Here is a 23056-nt window from a genome sequence, read left to right on the forward strand (position 1 = left end):
AGAAAGCCGCCCCAGTGTATGGAGTTTTGCGCGCAGGTCCAGGACATATAGAATTTCATTTTTGCTATCTGAGTGTCCGTCCTCCCAAGTTTCCCTCAGGATGTCTAGAACCCCCCGGGGCTGACGTCCATAGAGAAGCTCGAAGGGGAAAACCCCGTGGAGGCTTGGGGGACCTCGCGCACAGCAAATAAGAGGGGTTCTAGCCAACGGTCCCAATTTTTCACGTCTTCTTGTACGAACTTCCGGCAAAAAGAATCGGGTCGTTAGACGATTTAGTGTTGCTGCTACTCCTAAGGGCCCTGCCATATGATTACAATGCGCCGTCTGGAAAAGCATTTCCCAACGGCTCCGTGGTACTAACAGCTGGGTTGCATCTTCTTTTGTCTGAGCGTCGTGGGTCATTTGATACAACCTGTCTTTAATAACGGCAAAATACGGGTGGGATAGCGGACGCTCAGGGTGGAGGACCCGCCCATCGATCGAGCGGACCTGCTTGAAGGCATGCTTCAGCGTCTCGTCCTGGGATTGTTCCAGGGGAAAGTCATCGCGGCTGGCAAGGTTTAGCCTCGCCACGCTGCTCGGTTCCCCTGGGACCGCCCCGCTAGGTCCCGGGACAGATTCTCCAACCTGAGCTCTCGCCCCGCCCCCCGGCCGGTTCTTTTCCCCGATGGCACCCGCTGTCAAACACCCCAGTAAATGCTGAAATGCTGGCCAATTCGTCCCCAAAATTAGCGGATGCCGGAGGCGCGGACTAACGGCCACCTCCACACTATGCTTTTGGCCCCGAAATTTAATGCCTATGGCTTTTAATGGATATTCCCTTATATCCCCGTGCACGCACCTCACCTTACCATGCGGCCCATATCCAATGCTCCGGATTGTATCAGGCTTTGATGGATGGAGGTCTGGTTACAACCTGAATCCACCAGAGCCTGATAGGTACCCCCTTAATACTCACGGGTATTTGGTACAGCCCGGCTTGATCGGGGGCAGCCTGCAGGTCGTCCGGGATCCAGACCACCTCCATCATCGGGCACCTGTCCACAAAGTGGCCTGGATCCCCGTAACGCCAGCAGGCTGGCCCGGGTCTCCCCGCTGCCCTAGTGCCGGGAAGTGGCTCAGGGGATGGACATGTGGAAGCAGCTGGAGGGTCTTCACTCCCCCGTCGCTGGGGTGCGGACCCGCTATATGATCCCACTATATGATGACCCGCTATATGATCATGGTTATTTCTGTGGATATGGGAGAATGTGTTATAAATAACAGTCAGTTTGTTGTTGATGTATTTGCTCCCTTGTGTGTCAGTGAAGTCCGGCTGTAGTCCTCTTCTTGCGTTCAGGTCTCCACAGATGAGCACATTTCCCTGGGCCTGGAAGTGGCTTGTCTCTTCCTCTAATATGGAGAACATGTCTTCTCTGTAGTAGGGGGACTCCGATGGTGGGACGTATATGGCACACAGGTATATATCTTTCTCGATGGGAGCAGTTCTTTGTGGATTTTAAGCCAGGTGTAGTATTTACATTGCTTCACTGTGTTGATGTGGTTGTGGAGTTTTGATTTGTACCAGATTATTTGTCCTCCTGAGTCTCTTCCCTGTCGGACTGTGTTGAGTTTTTGTGATGGTAGGATGATTTCTCTGTAGTTGGGTGGGCAGTGGGTGATGGTGTCTGCCCTGCTCCATGTCTCCAGTAGAATTATAATATCCATATCTTTGATGCTTTTCTGGAATTCAGTGTTTGAGCTCTTTAGCCCAAAGGCTGCTGAATTCAATCCTTGAATATTCCACATTGATATTGACAGAGTCATTTTAAGAGTTTAGGGGACATCTCACAGGCAGACAGTAGAACCTGTCTTCCCGACATCGTAACCGCTTCTTCCTCATCTATTAACCAATAGGACCTGCCTGCTCCTCCGCTTCTGCCAGAGGCAACGCGAAATCTCCTGGTCAACGACCACGCTTAAAAAAAAAAAAAAAAAAAAAATACGTCAGCCCGCCAAATCAGAGTAATTTACCTTGTTATAATTTTCTAAATAGTAATAAGAGTATAGTTACAAGCCGAGATATATGTTACTGCCGCATTACATTGCAGGCAGAATGCAGTGTTTTATATTCTAGAGATGGTTAAAAGGATGTAGTAGGCATACACGCACCAAACCAAAAAAAAGATTATTCATCTATTGCACAAATGCAACATGAACTAATATAAAATATAAATGATTAACTGCTGCAAGCGTATATGCAGAGTTTCTATTTAGGAAGACTTTGCCTCCCACTGCCAGCAGCTTACATTCCGGAGACGGGATAACAACTGCCTACATTCAAACAAAAGAGAGAGAAAATGGCTCCTGTTGGATCCACTTGTTGCATGAACTTCTGCAAACTTCTACAAAGGATTGTGATTCTTGAAACAAAGTTCCTTTCTGGACTTCCAAAACAGGCGGAACACTCAGCAGACCATCATCATGGACCCCCTCAGCATACAGCTGGTGAGTCCCATGAATCTTCTGAATCTCAACAGTTTATACCAACTGTAGAGGAACAATGCGAAACTGATTGCCACAATAATCAATGGCACAAACAGGGAGCGAGACCCAAAGTAACACGAGACATCAGATTGTCACGAGTTTCTCATATTGCTGCTTTAGCTTTCTCTACCCCATATTCGACTATGACAAGGCTTGGAAATACTGGTATTCTCCCACCCCCTATACATCTTCAGAACAGATTTGAAGCATTATGGAAGGCCGGCAGCCATATCACCCTGGAACCCAAGAACGGTTTCCCACTGAAGCTAAGCTGGGCTGAGCCTGGTCAGTACCTGGATGGGAGACCTCCTGGGAAAACTAGGTTGCTGCTGGAAGAGATGCTCGTAAGGCCAGCAGTGGGTGCTCACCCTGTGGTCTGTGTGGGTCCTAGCGCCCCAGTATAGTGATGGGGACACTATTCTGTCAACAAGCACCGTCCTTCGGATGAGACTTTAAACCGAGGTCCTGACTCTCTGTGGTCAATAAAAATCCAGGAATGTTTTTCGAAAAGAGTAGAGGTGTGACCTCGGCATCCTGGCTAAATTCGCCCATTGACCTCCGACCATCATGGCCTCCTAACAATCCCCATATCCGCTGATTGGCTTCATCACTCTGTCTCCTCTCCACCAGTAAGCTGGTGTGTGGTGGGCGTTCTGGTGCAATATGGCTGCCGTCGCATCATCCAGGTGGATGCTGCACACTGGTGGTGGATGAGGAGATACCCTGACAATGTAAGCGCTTTGAGTGCCTAGAAGAGCGCTATATTAATGTAATGAATTATTATTATTAATTACTATTAATTATTAACCCTCTGGAGTCTAAGGGTATTTTTGAGGCCGGGAGAAGTTTTGTCATGCCCTGACATTTGTGGGTTTTTTTTCAGTTTCTTATACACATCTAAATGGCTAAAGTCTAATCTCACTGTAATCAGCACAAACTTGGCTATAATAATATGTGAGCAGCATGTATGTACATGATTGTGTTTTTGAGAAAAAAAATTTAATGCAAATTTTTCTTTGTAAATTATGTGAATATCATCTTGTTTACTCACAGAAAACAATATATTGATTTAAATTTTCTAAGACACTTTTTGTTTGTAAAAGTCATATGTAGGTATTATGAATATCATTGTGATTTACACCTGAGAAGACAAAGGCCAGCATAATACGCTGCATAATGAGCATTTCACAAGCTAGGACCAAGCCACAAACAACTAAGGAACTGGGGAAAAGTAGAAAGAGGATGAAGGGGTCGAGGGAATGGGATGAAGGTCTGGTTGATCAGGGCTTCTTGAATTGAGGGCTCAGAGAGACTGAGGGTGGGGGTACCGTCTCTAGCGTATATTTAGGCCAGACAATGAGGACCCCCCCATAAAACCTTATAGAGATAAAATGAGGGAGAAGATTGACTAAATGGATGAGAAGGGAGGGAAGGCTGGGTTCGAGAGAACGAGACAAGCAGTGCGGTGTGACGTGGCCCGGTATATATGGAGGTTCTAGGAAGTCAGGTGATTGTTTGGGCGTGCCCCAGCCCCGAACTTTAGTTAATACCAATTAACTCCATTTCAGTCAGTTGTGCCACTGTGAGGGAGGAGTTACAAGAAAGAATGTGAAGACAAAATAAATCTATATAAATTTAAAGGGGGGGGGGGGGGGGGGGTGAAATGCTTGTTTTCACTCAATATCCTGTTAATCTTGAGTACCTATAGAGTAGTACTGCATCCTTCATAACTCCAAAAAGTCTTTAGTTTTATTATATTCATAAGAGAAAGATAGTCTGTACCGATTTTTCCCGGAAAAACACGACCAGCTGGAGGCGTGATGTGTGGGCGGAGCTAAAGAATCACGAGCGCCAGTAGGCTTTTGCGTTGAGAGCGTTTGGAAGCTGTGACATTACCGTGAGGACAAAACCAACCAAAACAAACCATGACTAACAGTCAGATTCGGCGTATATTTATGATCCAGAATCAGATCCAAAGGCTGAAATTTAACAAGAGCAGCATCAGCAAAGACATCTCTATGTGGTATGTACTGTATATATGATATATAGTATGAAACTGTATATATTTGCTTAGCGGTTTTGGAAAATGAAAAAAAGTTCCACTTTGTCGTCTTTTTTTTTTTTTTTTTTAAGCTGTACATGTGGAAAGTGCAGTTTGATGACAAAATCGCATGTTGTTTACTTGATGTGCTTACACGCCGATAACTAAGTTAACAACACAGAGATATTTGAAGCAGTTTTACTCACCGCATGCGGTTCCAACACACGATCGTGACCCTTTTTTGGTGGGACTGCATTATCCTTAAGAAATAAACGATGTGCAAATCCGGCGTCAAACTGGACCTTGTTTGTAAAACAAGCATCTTCGAAATGCAGGGGAACAAACACAAACACTTGCACAACTCAGTTGATGCTCTGTAAAAATAAACTCCATCCACTGGTCCCTTAATGCTGTTTCTCTTGTAGCCCTGTGATTAATGCTATATGGAAAATGTATTGTGTAACTTCACTAACATTAAGAAAACTGCTTACTTGCATGAAATGTATGTAGTGACTGATTTAGAGTAAAACTATGTATTAGAAATAGTTGTTATGATAAATGGACAATATAGTAGTTAAGGTGTATTTCACAGACAGTTAAGAGGAAAAAGAGGAAAAGGACTAAAGCAGTGCACCGTAAACAACTGAAAGCCTCGGCAGAGGAGTTGGCAGCACTCCAGGTGATGACATCAGAAGAACCAGCGTTCGACATCTGTATATAAAAGACTGAGAGAGAGACTCGACGGACAGATACTGAATAAGCACAGTATCCCTCGACGCCTGATTGTACTTTGATGCAACTTTTGTTAACTTTAATAAAACTTGAATTTTATTATTGACAAGTTATGGTCTGGAAGAGTAGTAATTTAAGAGCCATAAGTAAGAACTGACCACAGGGAAGTCTGCTGAGCAAACTGTAAGTATTTTAGAAATGCTTATAGTTTTGTCCAGAGTCGACTTTCATTACCTACCTTAGAATAATAAATAAATAGGTAAAAGGTGTATAGATAAAGGAGACACCATAAAACAAGTTTATTTAGAATATATTTAATTATCCTACAACATGATATAATATTCACTGGCGAGTGCAATTAAACAGTTTATTAGGAACAATCAAAGCTGACTTTCAAACTGAATATTTTGCATCATTACTCCAGTCACACAATCCTTCAGAAATCCTTTTAACAACCTTATTTTCTACAAAAAAACATGTATTGTTATAATAATAATAATTTTTATTATTATTATTTTATTGTTTTAGCGGGAAACATTAAATGTACTTTAACATCATTTACCATAAAATGTAGTCATCGCTCTGCTATGGTTTATTTTCATAATAGGTAAACACAGATCACAAGTTAACATGGTCACATTTCACTTAAGCAGCTGCACAATGTGACACAGAGAGTCCTCTCTTGAATCCAGAGATCCGGACCTGCTTCGATGTAAATCGGTAGCTTGGTGGTTCGTGACTGTTTTTTAGCGTGTGTTCGAAACCCGCACCAACACAGACTTAGTTTATTTTCATTTTTTTGTTTATCCTACTTCAGCCGCAACGGGTGATCATACCAACAACTTGTCATCTTTACATGAATATCAGAATCATGCAATGAGCAAGCCTCAGTTCCTGGGGAAAAAAGGTTCCTGGTACAATTGTTCCGGGTAATTTGGGTGGAAACGCAGCATTAGATTGACATCATTACTGATGATGCTGTACGTCAAGGCCACAAACTCATTTAACCTGTCCAAAACCAAATGGCTTATGAGTAAAAGGAAATCTGTACCATATGAACTGTCATCAACTTGCTGCGTGAGTGTCAAAATGTCTTGCACACTTTCACCAATTACTTTCTTTTTTTCAAAACATTCCGCAAAATTGTCTATTGACAATTGTTTAGTACCGTCAACTGTGAGTGAAGTAACTTCCCAATGCAAACACACCCAATAAAATGGCCCCACCCCTGTCACTTGATTGACATGTTTCTGTGTAGATGTCGGAAATTCAAATGCAAAAGGAATTGCAAATCTATTTGAGTTTTGGCAGTTTACATGCGCAGTGCAGAGAGAGTGAAAAAGCAAATGTGGTAATTAATATTTCTATTTAAAAATGACAGGCTCAGCTCGTAAGATATGGGAAACACAATTTCAAACGGAATTTGCATTTCCATTTTAAATGTGGCAGACACTGTGCGTTCGCTTAAACGAAAATGCAAATGGTAATGTCACATTTTATGCGTCCACAAATTGAAAACGCAATTGCAAATACAATTTGCAATTCCTTTTGAATAATGTCCGGAATATCATTCCATATTTTTCGGCAGCACTTGTTTAGTTAAAAGTAGACATGTCAGGCTTTCTATAAATATCTCTAACATGTCTCGTCGTTGAGTATTCTTTGAGTTACAGTTCATTTTAATGACGTGTTTGTAAATGAAAATCAGTGCAGACAAAGCCTGCAGAGACAGCACACCTAGTTTGTTATCTTCATTTTATAAGTTGTTATGGAAATGTTTAGTTTTGTTAATTTGGCATTGATTGCAATAATCTCATTTAAGTATCTTTTTAAACATACAATGAATAAGGTAGTATATATAGTCCATAGGGACATTGAGTTATTTTATGTAACTTGTGCACATAACTGCTTTAGGTTGAAAAACAACATTTGAGGGGAAACTGTGTAACAGGGATGGGCAGTTTTTGAGAGTTACCGGGCATCTATGATGTAATGTGCATGAGATGTGCATGTGTTATGGGGTGATGTGCACTGAGCAACATGATTGGCTTAGAGGTCCTAAACTGTCCTTCAATGTATATTTTTACATACTATAAAAAGTGGTCTGTGAGTCTGTGTTTTATCTCTTTGCACACAGACTCAGAAGCTGTGTGTAAACCAGATCATTCTCTGCAGAGAATTAAAGCAATACAAAGACAAAACTCTGTTTGGTTTTTCATTCTAAGTCTCTACAAATTGTTATTGAATTGGAATTTCCACAAAAAAAAGTGCACACAGTTTTGTTGTTATTATGTCTGTATACAAAAAAATAGTCCCTTTATCCTCAAGCGCGATGGAACGAATCACTCCCCGAGACGACTCGTTCTTCCCGAGTCGTACACAATTGTCAGAAGGACACATCACTACTGTCGCGCTTCGCTCCAGTCCAGCGGGAGGCGCTAAACACATACGTTGGTTTAACAAACACCATTAAACCTCAGGGGAAGAAGTTCACTTTCGCCACCATAGACATATAAATAACTAGACGCCCCATTGGCCGCTCGACCGCACGTCAACGTCGCCGCCATATTGGAGCGGGCAACTCTCATAACTCTCACATCAGGACAGAAGAAAACATATCTGACCCATCTGCAGATTGGACACCTACCCCTACGAAAATTAACCATGGTTTTACTACAAATAAAACCAAAAAACCATGGTTTTTGTAGTTAAACCATGGTAACCAAAATTAACCATGGTTTTGCTATATTAACCATAGTTTAACCATGGTATTTGTAGTAAATCTGTGGTTTTACAAATGGCAGTCAATACGCCAAAAAACCTAGGCTTACTACAGTTTTACTATAATAAATCCATGGTTATTTTTCGTAAGGGTACAAACCGTCACACGATAATAAAAAAAGATCTCGGGGTATTATCTTTCATAGGTAAGACTCAACCGTTATTTCTCGATGTTTTTTGGTCATTTTTAACATTTTGTTGACAGCTTAATTAACCTAGTGTCCTAACCTAGTTAACCTAGTGACTATTAATAATAGCGATATCGCTAACGTAGTTAGCAGTGAAAGCTGAGACTTTATAAGAATTCAAAGTTTAAATTAATTCTTATTACGTTTATATCATAAACTAAATGGTGTTATGAGCACAATATGTACAGTGAGCACTTTGACTGTCTAGATTAGTGATGGAGCTATAGCATCACTACCGTTACTTATTTACAAAGATTAAGTGGTAACACTTTAGAATCATGGTCCATTAATGTTAGTTAATCCATTAATTAACATGAACGAACAATGAACAGTACATTTATTACTGTATTTATTCATCTTTGTTAATGCTAGTTAATGAAAATACAGTTATTCATTGTTAGTTCATGCTAATTCACCCTGCATTAACTAATGTTAAAAAGCACAACTTTTGATTTAAATAATGCATTAGTAAATGTGGAAATTAACATCAATAATAAATGCTGTAGAAGTATTGTTCTTGCTTAGATCATATTAACTAAAGTAGTTAACTAACATTAACTAATGGACCATTATTCTAAAGTGTTACCGATTAAGTTTATCATCACTTAATTTTAAGGATTTTATATCTTTTCATAAAACTGTGAACTGATTCTATGTGTTTTATTATTATTTTCTCTTCCCTTTTAGCCAGTTGCAAACAGGACAAGGAAAGCTGTTCTCTGCATTTCCAAGAGACAAGACTATACCTCCACAGACTAGTGTTGTGTTTGTACTAAACCCAGAGCAGCCCTGAATGAATCGACAGAATGACCCTGCTCATATTCCACCCCCCCCCCTGTTTCTCTCTGTAAAGATAATTTTTACAACAATATAATTTAATATAAATAATATAATGACCTTATTAAATGTTTTTGTAGTTTTTGTCAAATATTTGGAGGTGGATGTGCACACTGGTGGTGTTTGAGGAGATTCATCCTGCTATGTAAAGTGCTTTGAGTGCCCAGAAAAGAGCTATATAATGTAAGGAATTATTAGTTATTAATAATTAAATATAACCAGTTTCCTCATCCTCAGTCGATCACAATACTATAGACTGCATTTAAAAAGCTTTGCACAGGCTGTTTAATGCTGATCATGTACTGCGTGTGTCTTTTAACAAAAACTACATGATGAAAATAGCCAAGAAATGAAAAACACAGGAACTCATAGTGAGTCCAGCTGCAATATCATTAATGAAATCATTGTGATGTTTTTATAATGATTATTAATTTTGATTAATATAACGTTTTTTGAGGGGGGCATCTCATATTCTGGTCTGTGATAAACATAACTATACTTTGAGATTTTGTTGTACAAAGTAAACCTCACACACTCACACCCAAACATTCATATGTAATAACAAAAACAAACCACTGTTTCAGAACTGAAAACTGAAATAAAATGTGTTTCTTGAGGATTTTTCATATGATTTTTATTATATATATATATATATATATATATATGTATGTATGTGTGTGTGTGTGTGTGTGTGTGTGTACATGTTAATATTATACTTAAGGAGCTCATTAATTAAACACAATTTAGAACTCATGTCCACAATTTTTGGTGTTCTGTCATTAGCTGTGTCTTAATTTGTTTAATAATTTTTACACAAATAGTATTTTAAAATTACATTTCACAATTATTTATTTTACTCTATAATTAACTATTCATTTATTTTTCATTTTGTCTATTCTGTATTATTCCACCCTTTATATTACATATTCTTCTTGTTATTATTAATCTATTGTTGTTCTGTTATTTATTATGGTATTATTCATATTATGCATATAATTTGTGCTATTATAAATCCATTATATCATTATTGTACTCGCTTTTCATATTATTCACTTTACTTCAAGGTGTATTACATATACTTTTTAATATAACATATCACTTTTACTATATTTTTACTGTGCACTGTATCAGTGCATAATATTTTATATTTAATAGAGTTTATCTGTAGACTATGGAGTGCTATCAAATGAAAAGCAGACTACAAGTGTGACACTTTTTGATTTGTATGTACGTTTTAATCAATTTTCTCAGTAATAGCAAATTATTCGTGTTTAAAGATGTATTATTTCGATTTTGTCCCCAGTATTTCAAAAGGAATGAGCTGTGTTTTGACCTGAGACATAAGAAAGAAAGAAAATGTTGGGATTGAACACAGAGAAAGCAATAAAACAACTAAATTTAATTGAATGTACATTCAAATTACATTACATGCATATGTCACAGTTATACTAAATTAACATTAGAATTGTAAACCGAAAATAATAAACGAAATCAACAAGTGAGACAAATGTGAGCTTTCACAATTCCTTACGAAAATTAATAATTTTCCAAACCTAACTAAATAACTGGAGACAAAGTTTTTTTTAACTGCACGTAGATCACAAACCTGAAATCGGTTGATAAATGTGAACGTTTTCGTGTTTTTATTCAGAAAAAAACGCAGCTCCCCGTTTACTTCCATGTATTTTTAAGGCAGTCTTGCCCTCACTAACATGGCGGACGCGTTGACGTATCGCAGCAACGGCTCAGAGCGGCCAATGAGGCGTCTAGTTATTTATATGTCTGTTCGCCACGCTCTCTGTTGTTGTTATGTCGGCGTGCTGCCTTAATACAAACGGTTAGACACGTTTCTAAGAGAAAAATTTAGTTTTTGAATCAGTTCAGTAAAATACCTGTAATATTCTCATCCTAACAATCGTGACTGAGTTTTGAAGCGAGCAAGAATATCTGGAGTTTATCATCTGAACTGAGATCTGCTGCTATGAAGATGCAGTTTGTGAAAGAGGAGAGAGAAGAGAACACGAGTGAACCAGAAACCAGCACAATAAAACACGAGGAACCAGAAACCTGGAGAATAAAACTCGAGGAACCAGAAATGCTGAGAATAAAACACGAAGATCCAGGAACCTGGATAATAAAACACGAGGAACTAGAAACCTGCAAAATAAAACACGAGGAAAAAGAATCCTTAAGAATAAAACACGAGGAACCAGAAATAAAACACGAGGAACAAGGAGGTTGGTGTTTATTCTTCATTCATCTTTAATGATAGGTTTTTTCCTGGGTGTGTGTGTGTGTGTGTATATATATATATATATATATATATATATATAAAACACAAACAATTAGGCCTACTAGATACATTTTATGTTGAAATTCTTGGATAGTTGTCTAAAATAATGCATGCTGATAAATGGCAATTTTTCAAAATGAAATTCTTAATTTCTTAATAATTTTATTAACTGTATTAGAATAATTTAAATGTATTCAATATAATAATCTAACCTTTGCAAACATAGCATACCTAAAGTGCAAAAACTGAAGAAGTTTGTTTGATTTTCGTTCACTTAATTTCCGTGAAAATAGCTGCCGTTGTTGTGTGATAGAATATTCAAAACAGGCTCATTAAAACACAAATGCACACAAACACACGAGCTGAAATGTGCGTCTTTACAAAATACAAATAGATTATAAAGCATGTGTAAACCACACACAAGATGAAATGCACATAAAGAACGCTTAGATTTTGGACTGGGTTGAGCATGAGGAGCTGAATCTTCACAAAGGCGCTCATCGCTCTTAAGGAAATATTACGACTCTGCTCACATGCTCTGGCGGGAATACTCAAAATAAACTGTATTTTGCACTCCAGTTCTACTACACACCATCGTTCCCCGCGGGTCTCCTGCGAAATATTCTGACTGCCCAAAGGTAAAACCGGCCGCTCTCGCGAGATTTGCATCAGTCCCGCGGGAGCCCAGACCCGATGCCAACCCTCTATCCACATGAACGCAAACCCAATATTGACAATAAATGTTAAATTGAAGATGAATACTAAGAAACGGTTTGTGATTTTTCTTCTTCTCCTATTTATTCATAAAAAAACTATCACTGTCAGGCTAGATGGTAAAAGAAAGCGATTGCAATTTATTTTACATGTAAACATCATCAATACCAAAGTATATTTGAAATGTCAAAGGTATCACAATATTATCTATTTACAAATATCAAAGCCCGCAGATGAACATTTAAGGGGGGGGGGGTGAAATGCTATTTCATGCATACTGAGTTTTTTACACTGTTAAACCCTTACGAAAAATAACCATGGTTTTATTATAGTAAAACTGTAGTAACCCATGGTTTTTTGGCATATTGACTGCCATTTGTAAAACCATTGATTTACTACAAATACCATGGTTAAACTATGGTTAATATAGCAAAACCATGGTTAATTTGTGGTTACCATGGTTTAACTACAGTAACCATGGTTTTTTGGTTTTATTTGTAGTAAAACCATGGTTAATTTTCGTAAGGGAAGAGTTGGATTCCCATGCTAAACATGGACAAAGTTTCAAAAATTAAGTTGTACATTTGAAGGAGTATTTCTGTTCCAGAAATTCCGGTTTGTCACAAGTTTCAGAAAGTTTTTTTAGAGTATGGCTCTGTGTGACGTTAGATGGAGCGGAATTTCCTTATATGGGTCTTAAGGGCGCGTCTGCCGGAAGAGCGCGTGCTCCCGTATAGCAGAGCAATGTGAGGCTGAGCACAGACAATCACTGATCAGAGCGAGAGCGTCGCGAAATGTCACAAAAGGAGTGTGTTTTTGGTTGCCAGGGCAAGACAACCCTGCACAGATTACCAAAAGAGAAACAGCATTAAGGGACCAGTGGATGGAGTTTATTTTTACAGAGCATCAACGGAGTTGTGCAAGTGTTTTTGTTTGTTCCCTGCATTTCTAAAATGCTTGTTTTACAAACAAAGCCCAGTTTGATGACGGATTTGCGTATTGTTTATTTCTTAAGGATGATGCAATCCCAACGAAAAAGGGTCACGATCGTGTGTTGGAACCACAGGCAGTGAGTAAAACTGCTTAAAATATCTCTGCCTTCTTGTTAGTGCGTCCGCCTCCCATCGGAGACCCGGGTTCGAGCCCCGCTCGGAGCGAGTCGTTGCTGCTGCTGCTCTCGTTCAGTTTCAGCTTTCACAGCTGTCACAGCTTCCAAACGCTCTCAACGCAAAAGCCTACTCGCGCTTGTGATTCTTTAGCTCCGCCCACACGTCACGCCTCCAGCTGGTCGTATTTTTCCGGGTGCTCTTATGAACATTATAAAACTAAATACTTTTTGGAGTTATGAAGAATGCAGTACTACTCTATAGGTACTCAAGATGAACAGGATATTGAGTGAAAACGAGCATTTCACCCCCCCCTCCCCTTTAAATGGTCTCTTTTTATTAACAATGTAGAACCTTTTTACAAGATCTCTATTGAGAGTGAGGAGTCACATGTTGATTTAGGAGGGGTCTGAGCAGGGGGGCAGGGTTTCATATTTTATTGAAGCACCACTGGGTGCCGCCATTGGCTAGCGGACCCCCACCTGCTGTTAGCATTTCATTGACTCCCATTCATTTTTGGCATCACTTTGACGGCGAATAACTTAACATCTGAGGCGTCGCGCTTGAGGATAAAGGGACTATTTTTTTGTATACAGACATAATAACAACAAAACTGTGTGCACTTTGTTGTGGAAATTCCAATTCAATAACAATTATTCCTAAAGAAACACGAAAATGTATAAAACGCTCCATTACCTTGTATCTTACGTTATGGTCCTGTAGAAGCAGTTTTTGTAAAAAAATAGGCTAACAATTGCGTCATAACCAGCGACTCTCTGTGGCACAGTAGATAAATTACCGTATGGACAGGAGGAGAAGCTCGCAGACAATCTTTTACTGTCTATGAGGCTATCGGGGGGGCATGGAGACATGAAGTCAAGGGAGATAATTAATCAGAACACTTACCAAAATTTGCTCCTGTTCACGCTCACCTTCTCTGGAAGATTCGTTGGGTGATTCAGATTTCTCTTGGCACAGCGATTAGAAGATTTACAGGTTGCTCACGTGACATCTACGTCATGAAGCGCAGTTTGAGTCTGCGCAGTACGCTCAACCCCCAGGAAGTGAGTGCTTCTAATTTGACCATTGAACATCTCGTTACAATCTAGTGTTTACGAAACAGCCGCAGTTAATTACGTTTTCATTTTGGTCAAGAAGTGTCTGCTAGATGCAGTGTAAATACAACACGCTAAAATACATGTGAAGAAAACTTACTTTGGCCAGTACAACACTGTTTTCACCACCTGGAGGCTTGTAGATGGACCCAGCCACAGCAGAAAGACTAGTAACTTTCCAAAGACTTGTGGCTTTTAAACTCCTGAATCGTGTAGTAACGGTCTCTGTGGCATTCCGCTGCAGGGAGCTCGTATGGGTCGATATTCTGGATGCCTGAGAGCTTCTCCAAATACCTCTGTTTTGCACTTGGTGTAACCTCAAAAACTGTATTCCATTGTTCCTATGTGTTCCATATGTATCGTGTGAGGTACTGGAGCAGTTTTTAACACAGCAGTAACTTCCAGTCATGGTAAAACAGTGTGGAAATGTGAGAACCTCCTCTACTACAGAGTTAACACCACATGTAAACAATCCTGTTTCGCCGCCGGTGTCCTGCCAACATGGCGGAGACTGTGATCTCGAGGGGAGGGGCTCTGTACTATGGCGATGACAACTCACTCTCAATTCGGTTGTTAAGTGATGACGTAGGAAGCGCTGTTTCCGGGTCCAAGCCTCAACTTGCTTCACTTGAGAATACGACTTCAGCAGCCGTTTATGATCACTGTTTATTCATATTGATAATTTAAGCTAAACGCTTTCAAACTTACGGTATATGCTACAGTCTCCGTGCTCACAGCGTCCCAAACACAAATTATTTTTATATATTTTTTTTAAATATTTATATTTTCATTGTCTGCCTATCTTGGACTTCGGTATGGAGTTAAAGGTTAAGATTATAACTTTTTCGCTAGTATTCTATCACTTTGTGAGTTTATATTAGCACCTTTTGTTTTTTTCTCGTGGTAACTGATAGAGCGTTTGGACACGGAAGCGCTGCTATGTGACGTCAGACTTAACAAGCGAATAGTCTATTTCATCCTGATGGGGCACATCCACATCCACCCTGGATGCGTCTAAATGTTGGTCCTTCAGTCTGTTTCTTAAAGCTGTTTCTGTCAGGATCTTGGCAGGGGAGGAACTCAAGTGCAGACAGGATTCAACACAAAAGGGTTTATTAAATACAAAAAGGGAAAACAAAAACCCACGAGGGGGAAAACAATACCTAGGGTAAGGACTAAAACCAAACAAGACAGGGCTGACCAGATAAAGACACTAAACACTAACTATAAACAAACACTCACGGTATACAGGATACAGGATACAATCACAGTCACAAGTGTGGAACACATCTGAGAAACACATAAGTAACACAATGAACCGACGCAAGACAGAGCACACTAGGAGATCTAAATAGGGGGAACAATCAAGACACGACAGGTGACACAGATAGGGCAATCACGACACGACTAGGATAACAAGGGGGGCGGGGCAAGGGAACGAGACAACACAAGCACATGGCCCAAAGACAAGGCCATGCGCTTGTACACAAAACAAGGGTCTGTCATGATCCTGCCTCAAGACTAGGAAAAATCAAGGACACAAGGGCAGGATCATGACAGAACCCCTCCCTTAAGGAGCGGCTTCCAGACGCTCCTCAAGGGAACATCAAACACGGGACATGACTGACATGACAGACTGGGACACAGACACAAACCAACAAGACATGACTAATAATAACAAAGGCAAACATGAAAACACAATGGCAGGGTTAGGGTGACATAACAAAAAAAACAAACAGGGAAGGGGAGGGGGCGGGACCACAAAGTTCATGGGGGACAGACCAGGGCGGGGGGGTGGGGTAGGAATCTTAGGAGGACAGGACGAAGGCTGACGACGGGGGGTACGGGCAGGTCTGGGTGGTGAGGGGCGGGGAGGGGTCTCAGGACAACTGACAGGGGACATGACAGGAGCAGACAAGGGACGCGGGGCAACACTTACGGGACGCGGGGCAAGACTTACGGGACGCGGGGCAAGACTTACGGGACGCGGGGAGACGACAGCTGGACACGGGGGAACAACATCTACTGGACACGGGGGGACAACATCTACTGGACACGGGGGGACAACATCAACAGGACACGGGGGGACAACATCAACAGGACACGGGGGGACAACATCAACAGGACACGGGGCCACATCAACAGGACACGGGGAGACAACGGCTGGACATTTGGGACTTCTGGGGACAGGGTCAGGGGACAAGACAGGACTGACGGGGATTTCTAAAATTTGGACAAGACGGGACAAATAATCAGAAAATGCTTTAGCAGCTAGGACAATAGGCAGCTCCTTATGGGATGAGACCGACTGTACAAGAGTCTTTGCTGCAGAGTCGGCCGCGGCTCTCTCCTCCGCTCTCACGACTGCAGCTCTCTTCTTTGCCGGCTCGGGCACGCTCACTGCTGCTGGCTCGGGCACGCCCACCGCTGCTGGCTCGGGCACGCTCACCGCTGCTGGCTCGGGCACGCCAGCTCTCTCCGCTGCTGGCACGGGCACGCCAGCGCTCACCGCTGCTGGCACGGGCACGCCAGCTCGCTCCGCTGCTGGCACGGGCACGCCAGCGCTCACCGCTGCTGGCACGGGCACGCCAGCTCTCTCCGCTGCTGGCACGGGCACGCCAGCGCTCACCGCTGCTGGCTCAGGCACGCTCACCGCTGCTGACTCGGGAGGAGACAGGGTCACAGGACCGGCAGGCCCCTTCTTCTTCCTCTTCCTCCTCGGGCGCGGTGCAGAGGCTACAGCTGGGTCAGAGGCGGGTTGGGGGAGTTTGGTCTCGGACAGGGCAGACTCGGACGCCGAAGACTCTGAAGCCGACTCCCATGAAAACCGTCTCCCTCGTTTCATGGGGAGACTGCTGGCTGAGGAGGGCACCTCAGGACTCTGGGAGGGGCCTGCCTGACCCCCCAGGGTTGCCACGGCCAGGACACGACCCTCCGGGATCGCCAGCAGCTGGGTAGGTGGGGACCTCTGGGGCTCCTCCTCTCGCCCGCTCGCTCCGGAACGACCTCCCCTGGTCCCCCGGAACACCACAAGGCGAGAGCCCTCAAAACAATCTCGCTGGCTGGCTGATGCCATCCAGCATTGCCTCCTGTCTGCTGAGTTCCTTTGTGGTCGGTTCATTCTGTCAGGATCTTGGCAGGGGAGGAACTCAAGTGCAGACAGGATTCAACACAAAAGGGTTTATTAAATACAAAAAGGGAAAACAAAAACCCACGAGGGGGAAAACAATACCTAGGGTAAGGACTAAAACCAAACAAGACAGGGCTGACCAGATAAAGACACTAAACACTAACTATAAACAAACACTCACGGTATACAGGATACAGGATACAATCACAGTCACAAGTGTGGAACACATCTGAGAAACACATAAGTAACACAATGAACCGACGCAAGACAGAGCACACTAGGAGATCTAAATAGGGGGAACAATCAAGACACGACAGGTGACACAGATAGGGCAATCACGACACGACTAGGATAACAAGGGGGGCGGGGCAAGGGAACGAGACAACACAAGCACATGGCCCAAAGACAAGGCCATGCGCTTGTACACAAAACAAGGGTCTGTCATGATCCTGCCTCAAGACTAGGAAAAATCAAGGACACAAGGGCAGGATCATGACAGTTTCCACCTGTAATGGAATAGAATACATAGATCTCTCACAAATATTTAACTCTAAATAAGCAACATTTTAACAAATTTAAAAATACCAATTTCAGGGGTGAGAATAGCCTCTCTACATCCACAGTCTGGACAGGTGATGTTAGGACTATAGCTGCAGCTAAACTTAGGGATGGGTAAATGTCCCTGACATTGAATTGGTGGGTTTTTGTTAAATGTAAGCTAAAATCATCACAATTACCAAAGACTTAAACTACTTCAGTCTGTTTATATTGAATTTAATACACACGTTTCACAATTTGAGTTGAATTACTGAAATAAATGAATCTTTTCATGATTTTCTAATTTGACATTCACCTGTATCTTTTTTTTTTAAAAAGAAAATGTTAATTTGAGATGCTTTTGATTATAAAAATTAAGAAACCAATAAAATGGAATGCACAAATGTAATGGACAACAGAATTTGGTAAAAATAAAACCGTATAACTTAATTACTTAGACATGCTTTTCGATTATTTTATTTAAGAAGTATATAAAAATTTAAACTGAATTTTATAACTTTTCTTGTCTTTCATATACTGCTAAATGATTAAATATAAATTAATTTGAATTGTTTTTTAAAATGGATTCCATATTGCCCTCTATTTATAATTCAATTTTTGGGGTAATAAAAATAGACAGTAAACAATAGCCTTTTAAAATTATTTAAAATACATGTTAGTGAAAGTGACATACAGCCAAGTATGGTGACCCATTCGTGCTCTGCATTTAACCCATCCATAGTGCACACGCACAGCTAGCGTTGGGTATCGATTGGGTTTAATTAGATACCGGTGCCATTTCGATACTTTTAAAATGGTACCGGTGCATATGGCCTATGCATAAAGTACGTAAACTATAATATTTGAATATTTAAACTGAATATAATTCAAGTATGCATTCATATGTGTTGAGGGCTAAATTTTCACTGATGGAAACAGCTGTGGTTTGATGATCGGTGAACGGAGCGAAAGCTTTAAAGTAGATGAGATACCGATTGCTCCTGCGTGACCTTTTGTAAACTGTATTTATGACGAACAACTGCACAGACACCGATATTCTAACAATCTGTTGATAAACACACATCTTGTGTCCTCTGTTTGTGTTTGAGTCCGCTCACGCTGCTCCGCGCGATCTGCTGATTGAAGAGCATGCTGAAAGACGAGGAGGAGACAGGTCTGCTGCTGTTTTCATATAACATTTAAGCGGTCAGACTTTGAGGCGATTGTGAATTTGTGTACAGTTTATAAACCCTCGCTAAAAAAGCCTAGTGACGCCCATGCTTCATGTGTACATTTCAGAGAATATGGACAAATATTTCAATAGATCGCTCAGGCATTTAAGAGGCACAGAAATGAGGCACTAAAATCTGTGCGCTGATTCGGTTTGATGCATACCGGTTCCATAGGTACCGGTGCAATATTGGTACTGGGTTTCGGTACCTAACCCTACACACAGCAGTGAACACACACCTGGAGCAGCGTGCAGCCATTTATTCTCCGGCGCCCGGGGATCATTTGGGAGTTTGGTGCCTTGCTCAAGGGCACCGCAGTCGTAGTATTGCCAGTCTGAGACTTGAACCCACAACCCTAGGGTTAAGATTCAAACTTTCTAACCACTAGGCCATGACATCCTCCTTTATATAGCATATATAAGCATCATTCATGGAACTAATTTGCGCGTAAATCAGAACTACACAAAAACTCCCCTTCGGATTCACAAATGCTTCGTAAATGTCTGATTCTAAATCAGCCATTTAAAATGAGTTTAAATGGCTGTTAAACGTGTATAAAGGGGTAGTTCACTCAAAAATTAAAATTATGTCATTAATGACTCATGTCGTAAGACCTCCGTTCATCTTCGGGACACAGTTTAAGATATTTTAGATCAAGTCCGAGAGCTTTCTGTCCCTCCATTGAAAATGTATGTATGGTATACAAGGGCTGGACGATTATGGCCTAAAATCAAAACCTCGATTAATTGAACATTTTACCTCGATTAGGATTATTATTATTATTTTTTTTTTTTTTTTTGCCCTCATAGTTCACTGACAAGGTTTGTACTGTAAATATGATTGACTATCAGCAGTTATTTTATCTATGCTCTTAACATTTCTTACTAGGGTTGGGTATCATTTGAATTTTATCGAATCCGATTCTTATCGATTCCAATAAGATAAAAAATCCAATATAAAAAAAAATTAAGTCAAACATTTAGATGTCAAACATTATTACAAAGCATTCTGTTGCAGCTGAATAACATGAGCAAAAATCAGCAGCCTACAAAAGACTGCAAGAGGAATTTTGCCTGTGATTAAAAAAAAAAATACCATAGCAAAAACAACTAGATTAATATAAATGTTAAATATTAAAGTGTTAAAGACAAGTAATAAGAAAGGAACAAACAAATCAATTAGCAATATCCTAAATAAATAAAACTAAACTAAATTTCTGTAATTAAACTGTAAACTGTAATTAAAAGTTTAAAAACACTGCATAGTTTTCTTTTTATAAATAAAATAAAGATTAATCAAGCAAAGTTATTAAATATATTCAGTCAAGATCAGTGAATGATTTTCTTTTGTTCTTTGATTAACATTAATGACAGGCAGCGCATTTATTAGGCTGTTGTCTCTTTAAGCAAAAATACTGCACGTTCGTTTTCTCATCTGTTTACGTTCACATAAGACAAAAACGGCTGCGTTTATGATGATACACTGATGTAGTTTTCTATATCGTAGTTTCGACTCGGAACAACCTTTTCTACAGTTAAAATACACAGAACAGTCCGAGAACGGACACAAACCGGGAACCAGCAGCGCGACCACAGACCACTACTCTCTATGCATAATAATAAATTTTTTCAAATTTATTTATAATAAATTTTGAAATTCTAAGCTACTTTAGTAATAAATCACAGGACAGGGCTGACAACTAGTTTCTGTGTTCCTCTGTGTATCTTCATAGCTACTGTTTATATGAGTGTTCGTGCCACAATGCAGCTAGAAGGGATATTTTGGCTCTACTTGGCATGCGGACATACAGCTAAATTTTTGTCATACTGTACTAGTGATTGCATAGACTAGTTGTGCGCTGTCAGAAACAGTTGACTACTCGAGCATGTATTAACCATAATGCAAAGTGTTTGCAAGTAAGACGTGAATTTAAGGGTTACAATATTGCGTGGAGCTGTTACTTTCTATGACCTTGTGTTGCATGTAAAAAATAAAATATTTAATGTAATAATTAGGGTTGGGCCTGAAGCCGAATACCTTATTCGGAATGGCATGGATAATGGCTTCAAAATAATAACGGACAAGGAATAATTCTGCCTGAGTACTCAGCTGAAGCTGACACAGTCCGGGGTTTACTAGATAACAGTTGAGCCAGGGGCTCAGCGCAATATTATACACAGAACTCTATAGTCACGAGTGTGAAGTGAATGAATGTAAACTATAAAAATTGAAAAGAGCACAACTCAAACACCGACCGCATTGCTGTTGCGTCTAGTGCATCTCTCAGAAATTATAATTAATTTCACCTATAATAATACATCATACACGTTATATTATTTGTAAATATTTAAAAGGCAATTATTTAAACCTTAGGCTATGATATGATACGAATTAACCCTTTCGAGTCGGTTAACGCATATATGCGTTTTGAGTCATTTTCTCCTGATAACCCCTAAAAGAACTTAAATTACACTTTCAGTTTTAATCGTACAGATAAGAGCAATACATCAATCGAATCTGTAAAGGGTCTAGTTTTTTTTGGATACAGACATAATAACAAAAAACCTTTGTGCACTTATAAAATAAAGATAACAAACAAGGTGCGCTGTCTACAGTCTTTGTCTCCGCTGATCGTCATGTACAAACATTTCATTAAAATGAACTGTAACTCCGTGAATACTCAAAGAAGAGACATGAGAGAGATATCTATAGAAAGCCTGGAATGTCTACTTTTAAACTAAACAAGTGCTGCCGAAAACAAATATTCTGAGATAAAGTAATCCATATGAAAACAACGCAATGTCTGTTTTTCATATCTCCGCTCATTATATCTAATGTGACCACGCCCCCGCGCTGAACGCGCTATTCAGATTCAAACTGAAGCGCGCGGCTTGAATACGCCCACACAGAAGAAAAAGCAGCGAGACTGTTCTTCAAGTTTTTATTTTATTTTACTGTTTGCTTCGCGATGAGAGGACTAAGACATAATTCACCCCAAAAAGATGTGGTGTGGTTGAGGATTTGAGAAATGGATTTCCTCAGAAAAAAGAATGAAGCACTTTATTCAGCAGTGATCATAAACATGAGTAAGTCTCTTTTTATTTATTTGTACTAGTTTTCACATAACGTGTAAACATTTTACTAGTTAGACTTTTTCCAAAGACTTTTTCCAAACTATAATTCCTGACTAAACGTATAATCAAGTGGAACATTATGAAGTTTCAATAACAGTATACAATACTATACCATTCAAAAGCTTGATGTAAATAATATAAATGTGACAAATAGAGATAACTCTAACAAATGTAAAAACAATGCAGTTCTTTCGATTTATTACCCCTAAAAAAACCTGAAAAATATTATCAGCTCTTTTCAACATTAATAATAATAATAATAATGATGATGATAATAAATGGGGTTTATTTGGTAGAAAATAAGATTGTTAAAAGGATTTCTGAAGGATTGTGTGACTGAAGTAAGGATGCCAAAAAATTTGTTTGAAAGTAAGCTTTGATTGTTCCTAATAAACTGTTTAACTGCTCCCCCAAGTGGATATTAAATTATGTTGTGGGATAATTAAATATATTCTTAATAAACTACAAACATAAAATTATATACTTTTATTTTGTTCTCAAATTCTTTCTTGTAACTCCTCCCTCAGTGGCACAGCTGACTGAGAGGCTCATTATGCAGCTCATTATGCAGGCCTTTGTCTTCTCAGGTGTAAATCACAATGATATTCATGATAGTTGACGCCTACTCGCATATGACTTTTACCAACAAAAAGTGTCTTAGAAAATTTAAATCAATATATTGTTTTCTGT

General features: G+C 40.1%; 3 protein-coding genes across 6 annotated transcripts in view; all 3 read left to right on the plus strand.

Annotated features, from left to right (window-relative positions):
- Positions 1-23056, plus strand: part of LOC127953360 (zinc finger protein 883-like) — a 375243-nt gene that overhangs the window by 330788 nt on the left and 21399 nt on the right. The window lies entirely within an intron of this gene.
- Positions 1-23056, plus strand: part of LOC127953405 (zinc finger protein 501-like) — a 213031-nt gene that overhangs the window by 168576 nt on the left and 21399 nt on the right. The gene's annotated exons all lie outside the window — the stretch shown is intronic.
- LOC127953409 (zinc finger protein 501-like) overlaps positions 1-23056 on the plus strand; it is a 212695-nt gene that overhangs the window by 168240 nt on the left and 21399 nt on the right. The window contains exon 1 of one of the 4 annotated variants that reach the window (XM_052552654.1): positions 10325-11342. The exons of 1 other annotated variant lie outside the window; for it this stretch is intronic. Coding sequence is in view for 1 of the 3 variants with exons in the window: in XM_052552651.1 (XP_052408611.1) it covers positions 11087-11342 (256 nt within the window). In the remaining 2 variants the exon portion in view is untranslated. Of the gene's footprint in view, positions 1-10324; positions 11343-23056 lie in introns of those variants that run through there. 2 more of the 4 variants (XM_052552652.1, XM_052552651.1) reach the window with 2 other exon arrangements.

The sequence above is a fragment of the Carassius gibelio genome, chromosome B3 (genome assembly GCF_023724105.1).
Source record: "Carassius gibelio isolate Cgi1373 ecotype wild population from Czech Republic chromosome B3, carGib1.2-hapl.c, whole genome shotgun sequence".
Taxonomy (NCBI): Eukaryota; Metazoa; Chordata; class Actinopteri; order Cypriniformes; family Cyprinidae; genus Carassius; species Carassius gibelio.